At 50.1% G+C, this 20985-nt stretch overlaps 1 protein-coding gene across 2 annotated transcripts in view; it reads left to right on the top strand.

Moving 5' to 3' along the window:
• Positions 1 to 20985, top strand: part of PAX5 (paired box 5) — a 144461-nt gene that overhangs the window by 65868 nt on the left and 57608 nt on the right. For both annotated transcript variants that reach the window (XM_065860781.2, XM_071802035.1), the window contains exon 7: positions 12479 to 12608. In XM_065860781.2, the coding sequence (XP_065716853.1) occupies positions 12479 to 12608 (130 nt within the window). The remainder of the gene's footprint in view (positions 1 to 12478; positions 12609 to 20985) is intronic.

The raw sequence follows: 20985 nt of genomic DNA, 5'->3' as shown, positions 1-20985 counted from the left end.
AGCGTGTGCCCCCGCGTCTGGTGCCACTTGCTCGTGGTGACATGCCACTGCATGTACAGCACCCAGGAGTCTCCAGCGCAGCTGCTGTTCTATCCACAAAATGATTGTTATTGCAACAGCAAATGTGTCTGGTTGAACTGTCTTTCCAACAGATAATGTTTTGATAAAAAGTGAAATGTTTCACTGAAACCTGTCATCTTTGATGATTTTTCCGTGTAGAAGGTCCCTTGCTGGAGCCTTTTGTGGTAGTGAGGAGGTGCAGAACCTCCAGCAGCAACAGACTGTGGGTGTCATCAGACAGAGTCTCTTTACCTGGAACCACCACTCTATAGGCACCCCGCTCTTCGGTCAGCCTGCCTCTGTTTTGCTGCATTTTCTCTAGCCCTGTGCAGACAATTTCTGATGTTTCTGGTTGTTTTTTCTAAAGCTGAGGAACCTGTTCCCCTGATCCGCAGGCGGGCAGGGTGTGTGGGTGCAGAAGCGGGTGTCTGGGGTGGGTGATGCTCTCCTGCCCACTCTGTGTGGGGACAGACCCTCCTCCTCTGCCAGCGCCTTGTCCCGAAGCCGCTGCGCTCTGGACCCGCTGCTGGCTGGGTTTGGTTGTCCGTGGCTCTTGGCTAATTAGCAAAGGGGAAAAACACTGCATGGGGTATTTTCTGTGGAGCACTGCATGGAAACCAACTTACTGTGCAGAATACGAGAGACGATAGGGAAAGCATGATGGAATGCTTCTCTGGCGGTGTTTGTGAAATGCCTTTGCTGAAAGCATTGCAGAAATACCAGTGTTGTTCTTGGGAACTTTCTCAAGACTTCTCGAGTGTCAGGAGCCATGGGCAGGATGGATTGAAGATGTGGCAATTTGGATGTAAGCCTCACACACATTCCCAGTGTGCCTTTGTACTTCTGCTCTGTGTTTCTCCATAGGGAAATACTTGACCGTATGCTGGTTGTGTTTTCGTCCCTGCTCATGCATGTCAGGTGCTTCAGTGGCAGCAGTGGAGCCACCGCGATGGAGAATTGTCCATTTTCCCTCCTGTGGCTGAAATTGTTACGGTTGGAGATGAAATGTTGACTTTGTCTCCCGAAAAACAGCATTTTATAGCCATACCTTGTGGCAATGGGTGTTAGAAAGTGGTTATGTGCTGGATTTACAAAACGTGAACTGCTTTTTCCACCAGGGTGGGGTGTGTTATGCTTTATTTCAGCTGGGTGTCTCATGCTTTATTTTAATTCAATGTCTTATGCTTTATTTTAATTAGGTGTCATATGCTTTATTTCAGTTGGGTGTCTTATGCTTTATTTTAATTGGGTGCCTCTTTCTCCTGGCACTGCGTGTCCAACGGTGGAGGCTGCTGGCAGGGCTGTGAGCTGGTCGGGCCTTCCGTGCTGTGGTGGGAGGAGACGCGGGAGGACAGGAGGAGATGGTCCCCAGAGATGGGCGCAGAGCAGCGAGCAGGAGCTGCCTGGGCGAGGAGGACGAGGAGGAGGAAGAGGGCTGGGAGAGGACAGGCTGGAGGGGCCAGGGAGATGCTGTTTTGGGAAGGAGATGCCATTTTGGGGAGGAGATGCGTGTGCGGCTGGAGGTGGTGCAGCAGACGTGCAACGGTGGCACTGCAAGGAGGCTCCTGCAGAATTCGTTGTGCAATTTCTGCTTTCCTCAGCAATCCAAACTGTGAGGTCCTGGCGTGGAGGGGCTGTGGAAGGGTGGATGAAGGGTCTGTGGCAGCACGGCTGGAACCCGGGCAGAACTGGTGAGGCAGGTGGGAGTTGGGGTGAGTCCTTGCTCTTTTGTGTCCTGGAGGAAATTGAGGAAGTTTTACACTGTCAGAGGAAGGAGCTGGTAAGGATCAATGTATGACGGTGAAATGTTTCCATGCCGGCAGTGGTAGATACCAACTCTCACCACCTCTGTGCTGCTGCTCCTCATCCAGGCACTTGTTGGCCTGATGAGGCTGAAATCTGTATGGCCACCTACTCTCCAGGACGTACGTCTCCGTTTGCCTCCCTTGTGCTGCCCTTTTCTTTGGAGGCTTCTGCTTGCAAGCCAGTGGGAAGTGTCCACCAACCTCCTCTGCCAGCTGGGTAACGGGGATGGTGGTAGAGACCCCGGCTGGAAACACCCACCAGTGCCTGCAGGTGCCCACTGTGCTCCTGCAAACCCTCCTGGAGCCGCCCAGGGGCAGCGGCGCAGGGGCGGCTGCGCTGGCGTGTGCGGAGTTGTGAGTCCATCGTTCCTGTGTGCACACGGACGGGCACCACACACGCTGTGCAGACCTTGCTTTTGTTTCATCTGCTGGCTTCGAAAGGAAATAATAACAACAGGAAAAAGGAACCATTTCAGCAGCAAACCAGGCTGTTTTCTGTGGTGTGTTTCGTGGGATGTTGTTCACCACGGCAGCCTCGCTGCAGCGCGTGTGCGTGTGTGCGCATGGGTGTGATTTACTGGCCTGTGCAATGCCACATGTCTTTAAAATTACAGTGCCCATTTCCTGCTGAAATAATTTCTACGAAGAGAGGCTCCTATTACAGCAAGAGGAGTGCAGACGTCATGATTTATTATTATTTATGGTCCCGGGGCCTTGTTTATGCACGATGGGTTAGGTGCTCAGGATAGAAATGCCATTATGCAAATGACATTGAATGTCCTTACTGAGCCTAAATAATTTTTGTGTTGGACGATTAAACCTCATCTGTTATTGATATGGGCTGCAGTCGGGCTATTAAAGAGTCCCAACAGTACTTACTCCCAGTAATGGGAAAATTGAGAGGAAGAGGCTAAACAATTGCCTCAAGTGTGCCGTGATTGTCTGGTAGGAGTGGAACATAACGAACCCCCTGAATGGAAATCGTGTTTACTACTTAGGGATAAATAAAAAGGGAGAACATGCAATAAATTATGCTTTGTGATGTGAATCGGCACACCAGAGAATTTACGTACTTTCGATTTATTTATTTGGGTTTTGGGGGGTGCGGGGTGTCGGAGCGGGGCGCGGGCAGGACGATTCCCGCAGCGTGTGCCCCCGTCCTCCCCAGCAGCCGCCGCGCTGTCCGCTTTGACACAGCTGTGCGGTCACATTTTGATCAGTGTTGATAGCTTATGAATTCCAAAATTGACAAAATTTACAGAAAAATGAGGATAATCCATCTTCCTTAGCAGCCTGTCAGGAGCTGGCTATACTTCATAATCTTCAATTACAGATGCTATTTTCAGACATTTACATGCAGATATTAGAACAAAATGAAAATGAGAAACAAAGAGCGAATGGAAATGCAGCCATTTATACGTATAAAAGAAAAACAACAGGTAAATTCTACGCATTTAGATTGGATTTGGGGGTCCCTTTGGAAAATCTGAGAACGACTGCGTCCGCTTATGGATTGCACAGTGGAAGTGTAAAATGTAGCATGTCGTTTCCCACATGCAGATAATCTGAAGATTGGGTCAAAACCAGGTCAGTTATTCTGAAGTATGAGGGTAAATGTGTTCATGGCAGGGTGCACTAGTTAATTCCCACTGTCTTCAGAGGAATCTCTGGGGATGTGCACAATCTTAATTGGATTTGGGCTAAAACTAAACACAGCTGTTAATTTTTAAAAAACATATATCATTTGTGAAAGGGAAATTCATAAATATTCAGTTTAAACGGAGGAAAAAAGGCTATACCACTGAAATCAAACTTCTATGCCCTGTGAGACAGCAAAGAGCCCAGCATTGCCAAAAACAAAGGGAAACTGGGGCTCAATCCCAATTAGCTGTGGCAATAGCCTTCACTCCAAAGCAGGATTGTTTTCGGTGGCCACGGTGAGCAGCGCAGGGAGCGGGATGTAAATCACGGAATGGAGGGGTGGCTGGTGGCAGCACTGCCGAGGCGTTGATATATCGGTTTTCAGATGCCTTTCCCATCTGGATCCGAGGCTGAGGAGGGTGTTCGGATGGATTTTCCATTCCCATAAAATTTCAGGCAGAGCAGCACCAGTGCCTGTGCAGCTGCGAGCGGCGCTGGGTTTCTGAAAGCCTGGGGAGATTAATTAAAGCTGCTTTGGATTAAACTCTTCGAACCATATCCAATGTTACAAATTTCTTCCCTTTGTCTGTGGACAGTCTGCCTGGTGTGCGCCGCTTCTGCCTTTATTTATTAATTTTAAAGTATTGCTATGTGATGACTTGCAGACATGAGGTGTGAGGTCTCTCCTGCTGCTGTGTGGGGTGAGCAGGGGTTTTGGTGGTCACAGCCCAGGGGACAGCACTGCACCTTTTGGAGACCTCAGATTAGCACCTGGTTTAAAAGAGAGGAAGTGCTGTTTTCATCGGTTTTTGGTAGCGCAGGCGCTTGTCACCTCCCACCCAGACCTGTGGGTGAGGGGACAGGTGACTCAGATTTCTTGGTCTCCTTGGGTGGAAAAGAGTATACAGGATACTTAAGGTCCATAAACAGGAGGATTTTATTTTGCAGCTTGGCCCAATGGGCAAATGATTTGGTGGCAGAAAGATTTATGTCATTTAAGTTCAATTGGTAAACGTAAAAAGTTTGCAGCATATGTGGGGCTGTAAATCTTATGTTACTGTATTAGTTATAGGAAAGAAAGCAAAATAATAGAAGTCTAGGAAAGAAAGGAGAGAGATTTCACCGCCTTGTAGCTCTGCTTTGTGTCTGATGGGGTTCGTAGTCTTGCAGCGATGCTCAGCGTTCTCTGGTGTCTTGTTGAGTCCCTTCAGTGAGGCTGGTGGGTGCACTTGTCCTCAAGATGCAATGCTTGTGCAGGTGGGCTTCTTGTAGTCCCCTGGATTGCCTGCTTGCATAACTTCGGTCTGTTGTGCAGACATCACTGGGGGGTGATTGTGAAAGGTGGAAAAGTCCCACAGGGTCTGAGGCACCTTGAAGATCTTGGCAGTCTGGGGTCTTCTCCCTTATTGCCACACTGGGCCTGTCAGACACGTGCCCTTCAACACATTCACCTCCTCCTGTGTCAGCCAGCCAGGCTTTATGGCTCTTTAGCTTGTCTTTGAAATGTAAATCGCAATTCACCTTATCATTGTCCCACCTCCTGCTCCTTGTCCCATCTCTTGTGGCTGGATGTTGGAGAGCTGGTTTTGCCACAATGTTGGAGACACTATCCTGTCGGCCTCTCAGGGCGCTGGGAGCGCCGTGTCTGGTGTCTGTCAGCGGGAAGCTGGCACAGCCTGTGCAGTCTGTTCGAGTCGCCGTGCCGGTGTGAGCCCCGTCGCTGTGGCTGCCGCGGTGTTGCGGGCCTGGGTGGCTGTGGTGGCAGCAGAAGCCACGAGAGGCTCCTCGTCATGCCTGCCCAGGGCTCTGCAGATGCGGCCTGGAAAACCAAGCACATGCAAAAAGCAGCACGTGTGCGTCCTCACGGGCACCAGCGGGCTCCCGGTGACGGCCGCTGCCCCGCGCAGCAGGCACCTCTTCTCCGCCGTTACTCGGCATGGTCCCTTGAGGGGACGTGGGGTCTGTGTCTGGAACGGACAAGGCAGGAGGGGATGCGTGTGTCCCACACCCCTGGTTGCAGCATGGCCGCAGGGCCTGTCCCAGCCCTTGGACCTCTTCAGCTTCCCACACTGGCACCCAGAACCAGGCCGGTTTAGGGAGTGGTCTTATTCCCAACTGTGTGTCTGTTTTTGTCTGCCACCTTGGGATAAAATTCCAGGTAAATCTTGAAGAGGAAATTGCTGTAGCTGTAGGGTGGGTTGATGTTTTGGTGGGTTATGTTCAGGCATCTTCCCTGGGAAAGGTGCGGGTGAAGCTGGTGGTGAGCTGTCTCGCCACTTCACTGCAGCGCAGTAGGAGATGGCAGAGCCTGGCTGTTCCCATGCTACCTAAATTGTTTGGAAATTGTACCGAAACACTCCTGCACCCCTTTTCCCTCCATCTACCCATCACTTCCCCCTCTTTGGGAGGTAATATTTAAAAAAAAGCTTTTGCACTGGAAGTGGGTGTGGAACTCCTCCCAGCGCAGGAACCTTCCCACATGCCCTCTGCAGGGAGGGCTGGCAGGAAAAACACTGAGCAGACCCTGCTGCCCATCACGGGCTGCACTGCTGCCCATGGGCACAGAGTCCTCCCTTCTGGCCCCCAATCCACTCCCCCAGGTAGGCCAAGCCTGCTGGGGCCAGCCCTGACCTCTGCCAGGGGTCCCATCCGCCCAGGACTAGTGGGATGGGGCAAAGGGAGCACAGGAGACCCTGTCCTGACCCTCCTTCCGTTTGTCCTTCTCAGTCTCTCCTTTCTATATTCCTCGTTTCACGTGTCTGTGTTTTCTCTCCTCCATGCTATGGCAGTGGTGCTCCATGCTGATGAGACAGTGCGTGGTACAACCGCAGGCAGTCATTTTTCAGGTAATTTCTAGGGTACTGAACACCCGCCTCTTGCTTTTTCACCTACTGAGCAGCAGGTCAGGCTCCCCCTGCATGGGGAGGGACCTTGGTCGTGCCCAGACACCCCAGGCTGCTCTGGGCTGGCAGCAGCACCATCGCACCAGTGGAGGAGCCAAGCCCGAGACCCCTTCTGCTCCCTCACCAAGTGGCTGGAGAGGGTCCCTGGGAGGGTCTTGGTGGGTCTGCGAGGTGAGGGGCTGCTCCACCAGCGCTGCCTCTGCCCGGGGTTTTCTCTCCTCTCAGACAGGGCATCTGAAAGGATGGGCTCTGCCTGGGGGAGCGGGCAGAGGAGGCACCACTGCTTCTTCAGGGGTGCTGTGATCCCCCAGCCCCTGCAGAGGGATGAGGGGGCTGCAGGCAGCACCTGCTGGTCGGTTGAGGGATGGAGGCTCTTCTCCTCCACACCCCCAGCTCTCCTCTCCATCCGGGACAGAAGGTGCCTCTGCTGACCCTTTCCTCCATGCAGTAGGGCAGTGATGGACACTGCTCGCAGTGGCATTGTTCCTTCTCTGTGCAGTGTTTTGCTGCCCTGGCCGTGTCTCCCCTGCTTTGCTGTGGGAACTGTGACTGCAGGGATGGGGGTGACATGGGGGGTCCCTCCTCCCCCAGGGCTGTGCAAGGAGGTGGGGGATCAGCAGCCGCCGAGGCTGCCCCATGGCCCAGGCTCGCTCAGTCAGGTGCTGGTGCAGTGATGGTGGTCAGTGCATGGCTGGTGTGGCTGCTGGTGGCTGGTTGTTGGTGGCTCTGAGGAGGGATGCAGGCAGAGTTTTGCCATAGGAACGGGGAAGCAGCATGAAATCCCTTGAAATTCCACTGTTCTTACCTCTGGGAAAAGTTGCTGGGACATTGCAAAAGTGGTGTGGCTCTTGCCTGCAGCATGGTGCTGGGACCAAGAGCTGGGAGGGACCCCAGATCTCCATTTCTCATACCTGTGTCTCCTGGAGCCCTGTGGAAGTACTACCTGACCATGGGCTCTCCCTCCACACCATTCTGGGCAACAGTGATGCTCCCAGTCCCCCTGGTCCCGTGGTTTGGGTCATGCTGGTGCTTATCCCTGCATCCCCCCGGGCAGGGCAGTGTGGAGGATTCGGGTACCACTGTCCTGGCCCCAGTGGGGTGTGCTGCACCCTGACAGCTGCTTCCCTCTGACACTGAAACTGGTCAGTCGCTCTGAGGTTGAAGGGCCAAGCTCGCAGTTTGTTGACGTGGTGCTCTTAGACCATTACAGTTCAGGTATGAGATCTAATCCTGCTTCCTCCTGCATCAGGTCCCTGGACCACAGAAGGAAGCAAGCATTGGTGTTTTGACATCTGCAGCCTGCTCCAGGCCCCATCTCTGGGGTTAGTGGACAGATGCTCGATCTGGTCCCGGATGGGTTTGTGCAAGTAGTGGCACGTTGGCTGTAGGATTTGGATATGCACCCCCTGTTCCAGCCCCACATGTGACCCAGACTGTGGCACAGCTGGATGCTTCCTACTGAACAGCTGGTGTCCAGCTCCCGCTTCATAAGCTGGAAGTCACACCCTGCCCATGGGGAGTGGTGGATCCACATGTTGTGGGAAGATACAAAGAGATTTTCTAGTCTGGGTATGGTGCAGCTATGGCTTTCTTAAGGTAGAAGGGGTGAAATCAGGTGTCCTTCCCCGGGGAATGGTGTGTACTCTTCTCCAGACACCACAGGTGCCGCACAGCAGTGCACAAGAACAGCTTTTTGCTGCCAGCCCGTTTCACGCAGCTCGTGCTCCACCATCTGCCTGGGACAACTCTGCAAGTCTGCAGCTGTGCTGTTTTTCCTTGGTGTCTGATCAGATCAGGGCTTTGGGGAGCTAAAACACCTGGTCGTGCCACAGCATGTGCATGTACCCATGTGCACGTAGGATGTCGGACAACATGGAGTGGTGTGGGGTAGCTGAAATATGTACCTTGGTGGCATGTGGAATGAGAAGCAACAGCTTTGGTTGCACTTGTAGGGAGGAGAAGTGCTAGGACCATAGCTGGCATCCTCCACAGAGGAGGGACACTCCTGGGGTGGTCCTGCCCAAGCACAAGGGGGAGCTGAAGCAGAGATCATAGAATTGTAGAATGTCCTGAGTTGGAAGGACCCACAGGATCATGGAGTCCAACTGCTGTCCCTGCACAGGACACCCCACAGGTCACCCCGTGTGTCTGAGGACGTTGTCCAGTCTCTTCTTGAACACTGTCAGGTTGGGTCGTGACACCTCCCTGGGAGCCTGTTCAGTGTCCGGCACCTCTGGGTGAAGAACCTTTTCCTCATGTCCCACTGACCCTCCCTGGCACATCTGCTGTTCCCTGGGCTCTGTCACTGTCACAGAGCAGAGCTCACCCTGCCCCTCCTGCTCCTGCTGAGGAACCTGCAGCCCATGGGCTCTGCCCTCAGTCTGCTCTGCTCCAGCTGAGCAAACCCAGGGACTCAGCTGCTCCTCATACAGCTTCCCCACCAAACCCTTCAGCAGCTTTATGTCCCTCCTCTGGACACTCTCCAGTAGCTTTATCTCCTTTTCTCCTCCGTCCCTAGCCCTGCACACAGTGAGTGCTCCAGGTGAGGCCACCCCAGTGCAGAGCAGAGCGGGACGATCCCCTCCCTGCCCGGCTGGCTGTGCTGAGCTGGATGCACCAGGACACGGGTCCCTCTTGGCTCCAGGGACACTGGTGGCTCATGTTCAACTTGCCATCGACCAGAACCCCCATATCCCTCTCTGCGGAGCTGCTCTCCAGCATCTCATCCCCCAGTCTGTATGTATGGCCAGGGCTGCCATGTCCCAGCTGCAATATGTGGCACTTGCCCTTGTTGAACCTCACGTGGCTGGTGATCGCCCAGTTTTCCAATTTGTCCAGATCCCTCTGCAGGGATCCAGATCCCTCTTTGCCCTCCAAAGTGTCAACAGCTCCTCCCAGTTTTGTGTTATCATCAAACTTGCTAAGCAATCCCTCAAGTTCTGAGTCTAAGTCACTCGTAAAGACATTGCAGAGTACTGGCACTAAGATGGATCCCTACGGAACACGCTACTGATTGGTTGCCAACCTGACATAACCGCATTTACTAGAACCCTTTGAGACTGACCCATCAGCCAATTGCTCACCCACTGTACTGTGTGTTTACCCAGCTGTGTGCTGGACATCTTGTCCAGGAAGATTGTGTGAGAGACACTGCCAAGGGCTTTACTGAAATCCAAAAAGATCATGTCAATAGGCTTCCTTTGGTCAACTATGTGGGTAACCTTGTAGTTGAAAGAAATTGAGTTGATCAGGTAAGATTTTCCCCTCATGAACCTGTGCTGGCTGGAACCAGTGACTGTGTTGTTGTTCAGATGTTTTTCATTAACTCCCAGAACAATCTCGTCCATAATTTTGCAAGGCACAGAAATGAGGCTGACAGGCCTGCAGTTGCCACAGTCAGCCCTCTTGCCCTTCTTGTAGATTGGGACAACATTTGCCAGCTTCCAGTCATCTGGGACCTCTCCAGATTCCCAGGAACGTTGAAAATGGGGGTGTCTGCATCTTTGAGGCAGTGGTGGTAGAAGGAAAGTGTCTGGGTGCGTGAGGATGTGGGAAAGATGAGGGCACAGGAGTTGCTGGAGGAGGAATAAGCCAGAAGGGCTGAGGCATAGAAGTTAAATGCACAGGAGACAGGTGCTGGCTGAGAAGCCTTTGATCCAGAGCACCCTGGATTGCTGATCCGTGGGCTGGGTGAAGGAACAGGGTGGCAGCAGCTATCACTGGCAAACGCATTTAACATGCTCATCTGAAAGAGCTGTGTATGGGGGATGCTCCAAGGTGACAGGTGTACTGGCGCCTCAGGCAGGTGTCATCCTTAGAAGAAACACGCGTGTGTTAACACAGACCTCCTGATATGGAGTTATCCATCTCAACCATATCTGACCCAAAGTGCTGAGCTCGTGGTAAATACCACATTGTGTGCTGGCCTCTTGGACCCTTCCAAGAAACTTGCAAGGGAGAGAGAAACGTATGTTCACTCATAATAGCTTTTGTTTCCTAAAAAAGAATTTAAAAAAAAAAAAAAGTGAATTTTTTTTTTTTGGGGAGCTAAAAAAAATCAGAGGGTCCTGTGATCCCCATTCGTTGCTTCAGTTCCGGACGGGTGCTGCGTTGGCTTGGTGTGCAGAGGTGCAGCAGCGGTCACCTCGGAGCTGTTCAGTTCGTCTGCTCCTGCTGCTCTTCTTCCCTTGAAGTTGTCATCCTCTGGTTTTTGTGTGCATGCTTACAATCTCACAAATAGGGGACAAAAGCTTGAAGTGCACCCTGCAACAGAGAAGGAAGAACTTTGAAAAGAAACTTCCCAGTTTTGTGTGAATCATCCTGACAGTAAGAAATCACGGAAAAAGGCAAATGAAAATAAGCTGTCTGCCATGTGTGTGGAAGTCCTACTTGATATAAGTATTGGCCTCACCTGCTGTAGATCGCCAGAGCTACGTGGACTTTTACAGGGTTACAGGACAGAAACAGTCTGATTTCTGAGAACCTCTGCCCATTTACTGTAGCTTTGGCTAATGAGATTAAAAAATTACCATGAGATGAAAGAGCATCTTACAACTGTCAGGTGATTTGTTTTTAAATAATTTGGATTTAGGAACAGTTGGCTACAAATGCCTCCATTAAGCAAACACTTTATGTACACATTATTTCTTATGATATAATGGGGAAATGCAGCATTCCTAAGAAAAGGGGGGCTGAGTGGGAGACCCTGTTCCCACCTGCTGATTAGAGCCTGTCTCTTCAGGTGTCCCACGGAAATAAGGAGAGTTCAGGTTAACAAGCTGAGAGAGCTGGGGTGCTCAGATGGAGAAGAGAAGCTCCAGGACACCTTAGTGCACCTTTCAGTGCTTAAAAGGGGCCCATGAGAAAGATGGGACAGACTTTAGAGCAGGGCCTGTTGTGACAGGACAAGGGGTGATGGTTTAAACTAAAGGAGGGAGATTCAGGCCGGACATGAGGAAGGAATTGTTGTCCTGAGGGTGGTGAGAGCCTGGCCCAGGTACCCAGAGAGGTGGTGGATGAACCATCCCTGGAGACATCCCAGGCCAGGCTGGACGGGCTCTGAGCAACCTGAGCTGGTGAAGATGTCCCTGTCATGGCAGGGGTGGCACTGTGGAGCTGGGGAGGGCCCTGCAACACAAACCATCCGTGATTCTGTGATTCTATGATTCTGTGATTCTATGATTCTACCTGACAGGAGCATTTTTTCTCTAATAAGCAAGTAACTTGCAGTCAGAAGTTACAGCTCCTGTTACTCTACAAGATCACCTCTTTAAGGAAAATTTTGTTATGTATTGATGAGTTTGACTTTGGTTTTATAAAGAAAGCCCATTTTGGTGTTTTCCAAGAACATCAGTGATAAGGTCCTCCTTCCCCCCTACTCCGCCCTGGTGAGACCCCATCTGGAATATTGTGTCCAGTTCTGGGCCCCTCAGTTCCAGAAGGACAGGGAACTGCTGGAGAGGGTCCAGCATAGGACAACAAAGATGCTGGAGGGAGTGGAGCATCTCCCGTGTGAGGAAAGGCTGAGGCAGCTGGGGCTCTTTAGTTTGGAGGAGACTGAGGGGGGACCTTATTAATGTTTATAAATATATAAAGGGTGAGTGCCACGAGGATGGAGCCAGGCTCTTCTGGGTGACAAACAATGATAGGACAAGGAGTAATGGGATCAAGCTGGAACACAAGAGGTTCCACTTAAATTTGAGAAGAAACTTGTTCCCGGTGAGGGTGTCAGAGCCTGGCCCAGGCTGCCCAGGGAGGTTGTGGAGTTTCCTTCTCTGCAGACATTCAAACCCGCCTGGACCCCTTCCTGTGGAACCTCAGCTGGGTGTTCCTGCTCCATGGGGGATTGCACTGGATGAGCTTTACAGGGCCCTTCCAATCCCAAACATACTGTGATACTGTGATACACAGACCCACTTATTGAGCATTTTGTATGCTTAATGGCCCTGTGTAAATGGGTATTTGTTTTAAAACTGACTGGAAAAGGGACTTTTTGAGTTCTATATTGCATCAAAAGCTCTTTAATAGTACATTTGTTATCACTAAAATGTCTTCTGTTTCTTTTTTCAGGCAACTGAATACTCAGCCATGGCATCGTTAGCTGGTGGATTAGATGACATGAAGGCCAATATAACCAGCCCTACTTCTGCAGATTTGGGAGCCAGCGTTCCTGGGCCTCAGTCCTACCCCATTGTCACAGGTGAGCAATTTTCCAGTGCTGATGAGTGGTGTGGAGTGTGTGTGAGTGTGTGTGTGTGTGTGTGTGAGTGTGTGTGTGTGTGTGTGTGTGTGTGTGTGTGTGTGTGCACGTTGCAGGGCGATGACCTTTATGGAGAAACTGTGTGAGATGTGGAGTCATTTGCTCAAAAAGTCTCTTGAACTGCGATTTCATAGCAGCTCTGTTGCAACTCAGGTGCACGGTGCGTTTAAATCAGTTGTGTTTGCTCGGACCCAACAGAGCCAACATCTATCCCCCCTGTCCGGGGAGGGATCTGCCCCACCACCCCAAACCTGCATCCCGGGTACCGAGGGGCAGCAGAACGCTTCCTGCTGCTTTTGGGCTTTTTTGCTTGTTTTTCATAAAGGCGCCTGGCATGTTTGTCTGGCTGGGGTTTTTCTGACAGTTCAAACTAACCTGAATTTTGGTTGCTTTTGATTCCTACAAATGCTCGTGTTTTATACCATTCTGGAATTTTAATTGTGCACCAGGGCTCAGCACTTGAACGAAAAGGAAAGGTTGTTTGTTCAAGGAATGCAGCATCATCTGCATTTATGTGGCAGGCACAGGGCGGGAGTTAAGGAACAGGTAGAATTTGAAAAATACTGTGGCCATCTAGTGTTTTCAGACATCACCTGGGAGGAGATTGACCAAATAGTAAGAAAAGGACTAAATTATGTCTCAAAGCAGTTGTGAGAATTCGAAAAAATGGGATTTTAAAATTCAAGGCTCTGTGTTTCCTATGCGTGTTACCTCTGCGTATTACTTCTGTCGTTGTACCTGACTCGTGCAGATTCCATCACTGGATTTTCTCTGTTTTGCTAAAGATTGGATTTACTTTTCTATTTTGTTGCTAAAACAGAAGGCGATACTGTTTTTAGTATAGTAATATTGTATCTTGAAAGCAACACAATCTCATCTAGCAGGTGAGCAGTTTTGAAAACAAATGTTATTACTGAAGTATTTTAACACAACCCAGTCTCTGGCTTTTCTTGCCAAAAGTTTAAGAGTATTCAAATGAAATAACAGTTACATGAACCGTAAGGACATCCACGTTTACTTGAAAGCAGGAGGGGACAGACATGGAAACAACTGTCAGGTAATGGGTGGGTGGCTCAAGAGGCAGAGTCATAAATGAGAAAGGTGTCTGGAGGTGGGTGGGTGGGCAGAAAGAGGGGTTTTGGGATATTTGTGGTTCGTAACAGGCAGGGAGAGAAAGCATGTCCATATATACGAAGGAATATGAACCATCTTGTTTGGGGTCATAAGCCACATGTTCAGCCTATGAAAGTCTAAGAAGTGTCTCCCAAGGCAAATTATTCTGTAATTGTTTGCTACAGGCCACCGGCAGCTTCCTTTGAAGCTGCTGCTCGTTGCAAAGGATGCAGCTGATGGGCACATCGCAGGTGTCCAGCTGCCCTTCGTTCATCTGCTGGGGTTTCTCTGGCTCATCCGAGCCCATGTCCCCGTGACACACACGATGCCATTAGAGCCCCATGACACACATGATGCCGACAGAGCCCTGTGATGCACATGATGCCATTAGAGCCCTGTGACGCGCATGATGCCATTGGGGACGCTTGTGTTCTCTGTGGCCAGTGCAGCCCAGCAGACCCATCTGCCCATGGCTGTCTTGCCTGGCAGCACCTGCAGCTCCCAGTGCAGGTCAGGAGCTGGTGAGAGCTGGTGAAACCAGCCAGGAAGAGCTGCATGGTGGCACGGAAGCTTCACGGGAAACCTGGAAGGCAGGTGACAGAGGGGCTGAGTGCCTCCTTGCTTCTGTCTCCTGAGGAGCTGCTTGTTCAAGATTTGCACCTGGCCACTGTCAGGCTCAGCTAAAAGTTCTTGTTTAATCCGATGTTTCAGCAGATCTTGCTCTTTCGTGTCGGTTTAAGCACTTCTTATGTTACTACTTCCTCAGAATTTGGTGAGTTGACTGATCAAGTTTGTTAGAGCAAAAGAGACTCTAAAAAAAGATGCTGCAGAGCTTGCTATGGATCATGCGTGTTCTCTCTGTGACATAACCTACACTTGAGCAAAAGTTCCAAATGTTAAATTTATTAGTTCTCATCAAAACCGTGGAGCAGGCTTTATGAGTAGCAAGCCTAGAAAAAACCTGCCATTGCTCTTAAATGTGACAGGGTGAGGGCTATAACAGCACATTTTACAAGGCAGGAGGTATTTATATCTTTAATTTGATATTGCTGTAGGGTTTTCTAACACCTGCATTCATAAAACTTAGATTTACACAAGCATATCAAAATCCTTTTAAAACCTATGTCTTTTGATATATTTTTGGAGGAGGTTGCCTGACTGTTATCCTCCCTTTTCCTTTTCTAACACCCCTAGCAACTGTTCTCTGCTGCTTATGCTCTGGGAGCATCCAGATGTCCACAGCACTATCTGGGTCCTGTAGCACTATAGAGCCCATATATGACACAACTGAGTTGCCCTGCTTATTCTGAGGCTTTCCTTACGAGCGGAGGGGATATGCAGACTGTTGAGCAGGAAGATTTAAGCACAAGCCGTGCTTTGTAATGTGCATGGCATGTAAGTTATGGTGCACTTGGTGGTGCATTTCTCACTGTAGCTCTGGACAAACTTCTCCACTTTCTCCCAAGAATTAATTCACTTTGTCAGTCATGTCTCTTTTCTCATCCTGTTTTTATAGTGGGACAGGGGGTTCAGAAGAGGAGGCACATTTATTGGCCCTTTTTCCCTTGTAACCAAAAGCTGCACATTGCTACTGGCCATTCATCTGTACTAGATACCACTGAAAATTGTAAGGAATGGTGCAGTGAGAAACAATGGTGGTTATGAGCATGAGATCCATCAGACATTTGTTGACACATTGCATATTTTGCCTTATGGGAATCATAGAATCATTTAGGTTGGAAGAGATTCTCCAGATCATCAAGTCCAACCGTTAACCCAGCCCTGGCACTACCCCATGTCCTTGAGAAGCTCATGTCCATCTGGTCAACCCCTCCAGGGATGGTGACTCCAGCACTGCCCTGGGCAGCCTGTTCAATGCCCCACAGCCCTTTGGGGAAGAAATTGTTCCCCAGATCCAACCTCAACCTCCCCTGGTGCAACTTGAGGCCGTTTGCTCCTGGCGCTTGTTCCTGGGGAGCAGAGCCCGACCCCCCTGGCTCCAAGCTCCTTTCAGGCAGTTCAGAGATCAGAAGGTCTCCCCTCAGCTCCTGTTCTCCAGCTGAACCCCCCAGGTCCCTCAGCTGCTCCATCACACTTGTGCTCCAGCCCCTCACCAGCTCCGTTCCCTTCTCTCCACTCGCTCCAGCACCTCAAGGCCTTTCTTGGCGTGAGGGGCCCAGAACTGCCCCCAGGATTCGTGGTTTGGCCTCACCAGCATAGGGACAGTCTCTGCCCTGGGCCTGCTGGCCATACCAACGCTGATATAAGTCGGGATGCTGGTGGCCTCTTTGGCCACCTGTGCACATGCTGGCTCATATTCTGCGGCTGTGGATCAACACCCCCAGGTCCTTTTCCACTGTGCACTTTCCAGCTGCTCTTCCTCAGCCTGCAGCATCCATGGGGTTGTTGTGACTCAAGTACAGGACCTGGCACTTGGCCTTGTTGAACCTCAGACTGGCTTCAGCCCAATGATCCAGCTGGTCCATTCTCTCTGTAGAACCTTCCTACCTCCAACAGATCAAGGCTCCCAACCAACTTGGTGTCATTTGCAAACTTACTGTGGGTGCACTCAATCCCCACATCCAGATCATTGATGAAGAGATTAAACAGAACTGGCCCTAGTACTGAGCCCTTGGGAACACCACTTGTGACTGGCCCCCAAGTGGATTGGACTCCATTCACCACAACACTTCGGGCCCAACCATCCAGCCGGCTCTTTATCCATCGTAGAGTACGCTCATCCAGGCCACGAGCTGCATTTTCTCCAGGAGAATGCTGTGGGATACAGTGTGAAAGGCTTTACTGAGGTACATAACATGCACAGCCTTTCCTCATCCACTAACTGTGTCACCTTGTGAATAGAAGATCAGGTTGGTCAAGTAGGGCCTGCCTCTCATAAACCCGTGCTGACTTGGCCTGATGGCTTGGTTGTCCTGTATGTGCCAGGTGATGGAACTTGGGATGATCTGCTCCATGACCTTCCTTGACACCTGGGTCAGACTGACAGGTCTGTAATTCCCCGAATCCTCCTTCCAGCCCTTCCTGTAAATGGGTGTCACACTTGCAAAATTCCAATCAATCAAGATGTCCCTCATAAATAGTTGAATGTGGCTTGGTGATCACCTCTGACAGCTCCATCAGCACCCTTGGGTGGATCCCACCCAGCCCCATAGACTTGTGTCTGTCTAAGTGGTGTAGCAGGTCACCAACCATTTCCCCTTGGATTACGGGGCTTCATTCTGCTCCCTGTCCCTGTCTTCTGGCTCAGGGGATTGTGTGCCTGGAGCTCTACTGGTCTTACTATTAAAGACTAGGACTAAGAAGGCATTTAGCGCCTCAACCTTTCTCTTATTCTGTGTGACTGTGTTCCCCCTGCATCCACAAGAGGGTGGAGATTCTCCTTAGCCCTGCTTTTGTTGCTGATATATTTGTAGAAGCTTTTTTGTTCCCTTTTACAGCAGCAGTCAGACTCAGCTCTAGTTGGGCATTGACCCTTCTGATAACTTCAGGGCATCCTTGTATTCCTCTGGAGCAGCCTGCCCCTTCTTCCAAAGCTCACAAATACCCCTTCTATTCCTCAGTTCCAGCCACAACTCTCTATTCAGCCAGCCCGGCCTCCTTTCCCAACGGCTTGTCTTTTGACACACAGGAACTTTTTTGTTGTCTGTGGTCTGCCCAAAGCTATGGAAAATGTGATGGTTTAATGTTCCTAAGTTTGGCCAAGGGTGGGTGGGTGGGGGCAGGTGACACCTGAAAGTTTGCCTTGTCTCAGCCCCACTTCAGTGGTCAGAGACGGACTCAGGAGAGAGGTCCTGCCAGAGCAGGTCCTGGGCCTTGGTTCCTTGTCTGGCCAGCAAGAACCCAAGCCCTGCAGATCCGTGGTGGTATTTCTCCTGCAAACTGCTCCTCGCTGGAGACAGAATGGCCAACCTGAACTCCAGTCTTTTCTTGAGATGCTTTTAATTTCTTCACCCTTTTTTGAGTGTTCCTACTCTTCCTCTCTGCAGACAGGCTATCCTGTGATGTGTCCAAGCAAACTGAGAGCAGCAGACTGAAAGACTTGGGGGACAACTTGTTTTGGTTGTGCCAGCTAGTGTGTTTTCAGCTGTAAAAGTGAGGGCTGGCTGGATAAAGCTCCACAAAATGTCCAGTCTGTGTCTGGTGGTGCTAATGGCTTCAGAGGTTGACCTTATTTCTCAGTTCACATTCCAGATTATAAACACTTTTGTAACACATTCACTGTCCTGAGACCAAGAGCTGCTTAAAACACTGGAAGTGAGTGGTAGTAACCAGAAGAGTCTGTTGGTGCGAAATGGTTGTACCAGGTACTCCTCTGGCATGTGAAGCAGAACAGTCAATGTGTGATGGATGGTGCTTCAACAGGGTGCAGCTATTGGTGGGAATAGGGCTAAAAAGACACATTTCCGGGGGTGAAGAACATGAAATACGACATGCAGGGGTTGGAGCTAAGAATACTAAAGTCCTTTTGATAGCTGGTATCTGCCATTCAAGCTTAATCAGTTTTTATGACAAAGTCTGGAGACTTCCTGGGCTGGCATTTGTGAAGAGACCTAAATCTAGTTAATTTTTTCTGTTTTAAGTCTGTAAGGGAGATCATAAAAGAATTTAATGCAAATAAAACTGAGAAGGAAGGCCCTAAGTGAATTATGATCACAGTCTTTTCATTGTTCTGGTTGCTGGTCTGTGGTGTGGGCAGCAAAGCAGTATTGAGGGTTGAGATGCAAAAGATCCTCTATGATCTGTTGGTGGAAAATGTAGGATTTCTATTTCTTAGCAAGCTGGTAGATCAAAACATTTGGGACACTTTTTGAAGATGAAAGTATTGCTTAAACATTGTCTTTCAGGCTGCACTTGCTACTGGAATATGTCTAAGAAAAAATTTAGTGACCGTTCTCAGTACCTCTGAGAATTTCGTTGTGTTATGGACCACCAGCCAAACCTCTGATCAGAGAACCACTTCATTTCTCTCAATTGTTTTTATGCCACATTAAATATTAAGTTTTTAAAAAACCTACTTCCCTTACTGCTTGCTGCCACGGTCCATGAGTGCTCTCTTCATTTACAAGCTGGTGACAGGTGCTCAGCTCATTACTGCTGCAGTCAGCAGTTTCCGAGCAGCCTGTGATTGTTACTAATTACCTGCAGATGCATTTTCACAGCTCTGGCTTGCTGATTTTAGCGTGGTCAGTATCACTTTGAGAGGAGAAAGTTGCACTGAAGTGACGGCTGTGCACGCTCTGTGCTGTGGTGCCAGGCAGACAGAGGCAGCTGCGGCACCCTGGCTGCGCTGGCCGCAGGGATGGTTGGTGTAGGCTGAGCCAGGAGCGCAGTCACCAGCTCACCTGGATCCCAAGAATTGCCTCTCACCACAGTGAGGTCTGACGTGACCTCTGTGTTGCTCTGTTAGGAGAAGCAGCTCAGGGCAAGCATTGGCAGTGGGCTTTGGTTTTGTTCCTCGAGCAGATATTGGAGTGGGGGAGCCTGGTTCTCTTCCATGCCGGGACATCTCCATCGCCCTTTGCTCACCGGCTCTTCCTCGTCACTACCAGGACACTCTCAGAAGCGCTGGTTTCCAGCCCGACGCGCGTGTCCCGCTGCAGCTGTACTGATGAGCAGGCTGCACCGCATTTCGTAGCTTTCACACCTGTGCAGGAGAGATGGAGACTCTATCAAACACAGACAGGTTGTCCTTATCCTCCACGCTCAACCATGTAACCACACCACAGAAGAAGTATTACCTTCTGTGCTCCTTCATGGGGTCAGCCTTGGAGACAGTGGTCCAGTAGAGCCAAATGCACTGGCTTTCCTGCAATTTTTTTATGCACAGTGAAAAGGTGAGGAGAAACAGAACAACAGGACCAGAATCCATTTGTCATCTGGAGGCATGGGGAAGGGGAGAGACTCTGAAAGGCTGTCATCTTGGTCATCTCCTCTGTCTGGCATTGTCAGACTCAGCACCAGGTACAACCAATCCCAAACTACGGGCTGAACTGGATGTAGGGAATGTGGGACAAGTGCAACTGGCTGGGCAGACTCCTCCACTCCTGGAAAGATCAGTGTTTTCTTTAGTGTGGATGAATCCCGCACCTTAGGTATTGTATATTATGCCATACAGTCATTTCTTCATGGGTGGCACAGGCTTGTGGCTAATGCAGGTAGCACGGATATGTTTCACTTTCCATATTCCTGCATGTTTTGTCAAATTTTCATAGTGAGAAAACAAAAGTGCTAAAAAGGATTAAATGTATGTCAAAAGACAAGCCATTTCTTGCTGCTGTTCTGCTGCAACACACCGTCCTCAGCTGGCCACTCAGCGTGTGTTCCCTTAGGAGGACTCAGTCTCACAGAAGTCTATTTCCTGGCTCTTCATCCTTCTTCATTCACCCCATCGTGCTGTGACTGAGATCTACGGGCCTCTGTTTCACCAGCGTTTGTTAAATGGCAGGTATTTTTGGTCACTTCTGAAGCTAGGCATGAGATGGTGACAAGGCAGTTGGACTGGAAGCCCTACCAAAACCACATCGCTCCTGAGCAGGTCAATGTTTGCAACCAGCATGGATTCTGATGCCTCCAAGAACAAGGAGGGAGAGCTGCTCCCCTAAAGTCTGAAGCTGATATCCGACCAGGATTAAACACCAACAATATTTAGCATTTAGCTCAATACCATCTGAAATAACTTCCCGGGTGTTTTTTAACAAGAACAGAAGTGGTATGTAGGATGCAGATCACCTCCAGAAGGATTGCTTGAGATCCTTCTCAGCCTGTGGATGAAGAAAGATTATTCCGAACAACCCCAGATGCCAGCTTTTGGGTGGAGGAGTCTCAAAATGCCATCCCCTCTCCATAGACTAGAGCTTAGGCATTAAATTTCGATTAGACATCTGCTTTTTGCATAACCCACATTTGAGTGTGTTATAACACATTTGATTGTGGTAATCCTGATCAGAGGATGCTTTGAGCTTCAGTCTCCAGCCTCCTGATTAGGGAGGGCCAAGCACTTTTTGAGTGATGCTAAGGAGGGGTCCTATGTAAGCAACAGGACTGGAGTGCACCTAACAGAGAGCAAGAGCAGAAGCACCCAGAAGATGTGTCCGTTCGTGCAGAAAGAGTCAGAGAAGGGGGCCAGAAACTCTGTATGCAAGCTTGGAAGTGGTGATGGCGAGCCTGCAAGAGCTGTGAGAGT

Source organism: Patagioenas fasciata, chromosome Z (assembly GCF_037038585.1).
Source record: "Patagioenas fasciata isolate bPatFas1 chromosome Z, bPatFas1.hap1, whole genome shotgun sequence".
NCBI lineage: Eukaryota > Metazoa > Chordata > Aves > Columbiformes > Columbidae > Patagioenas > Patagioenas fasciata.
This window is presented reverse-complemented; position numbering and strand designations above follow the sequence as displayed.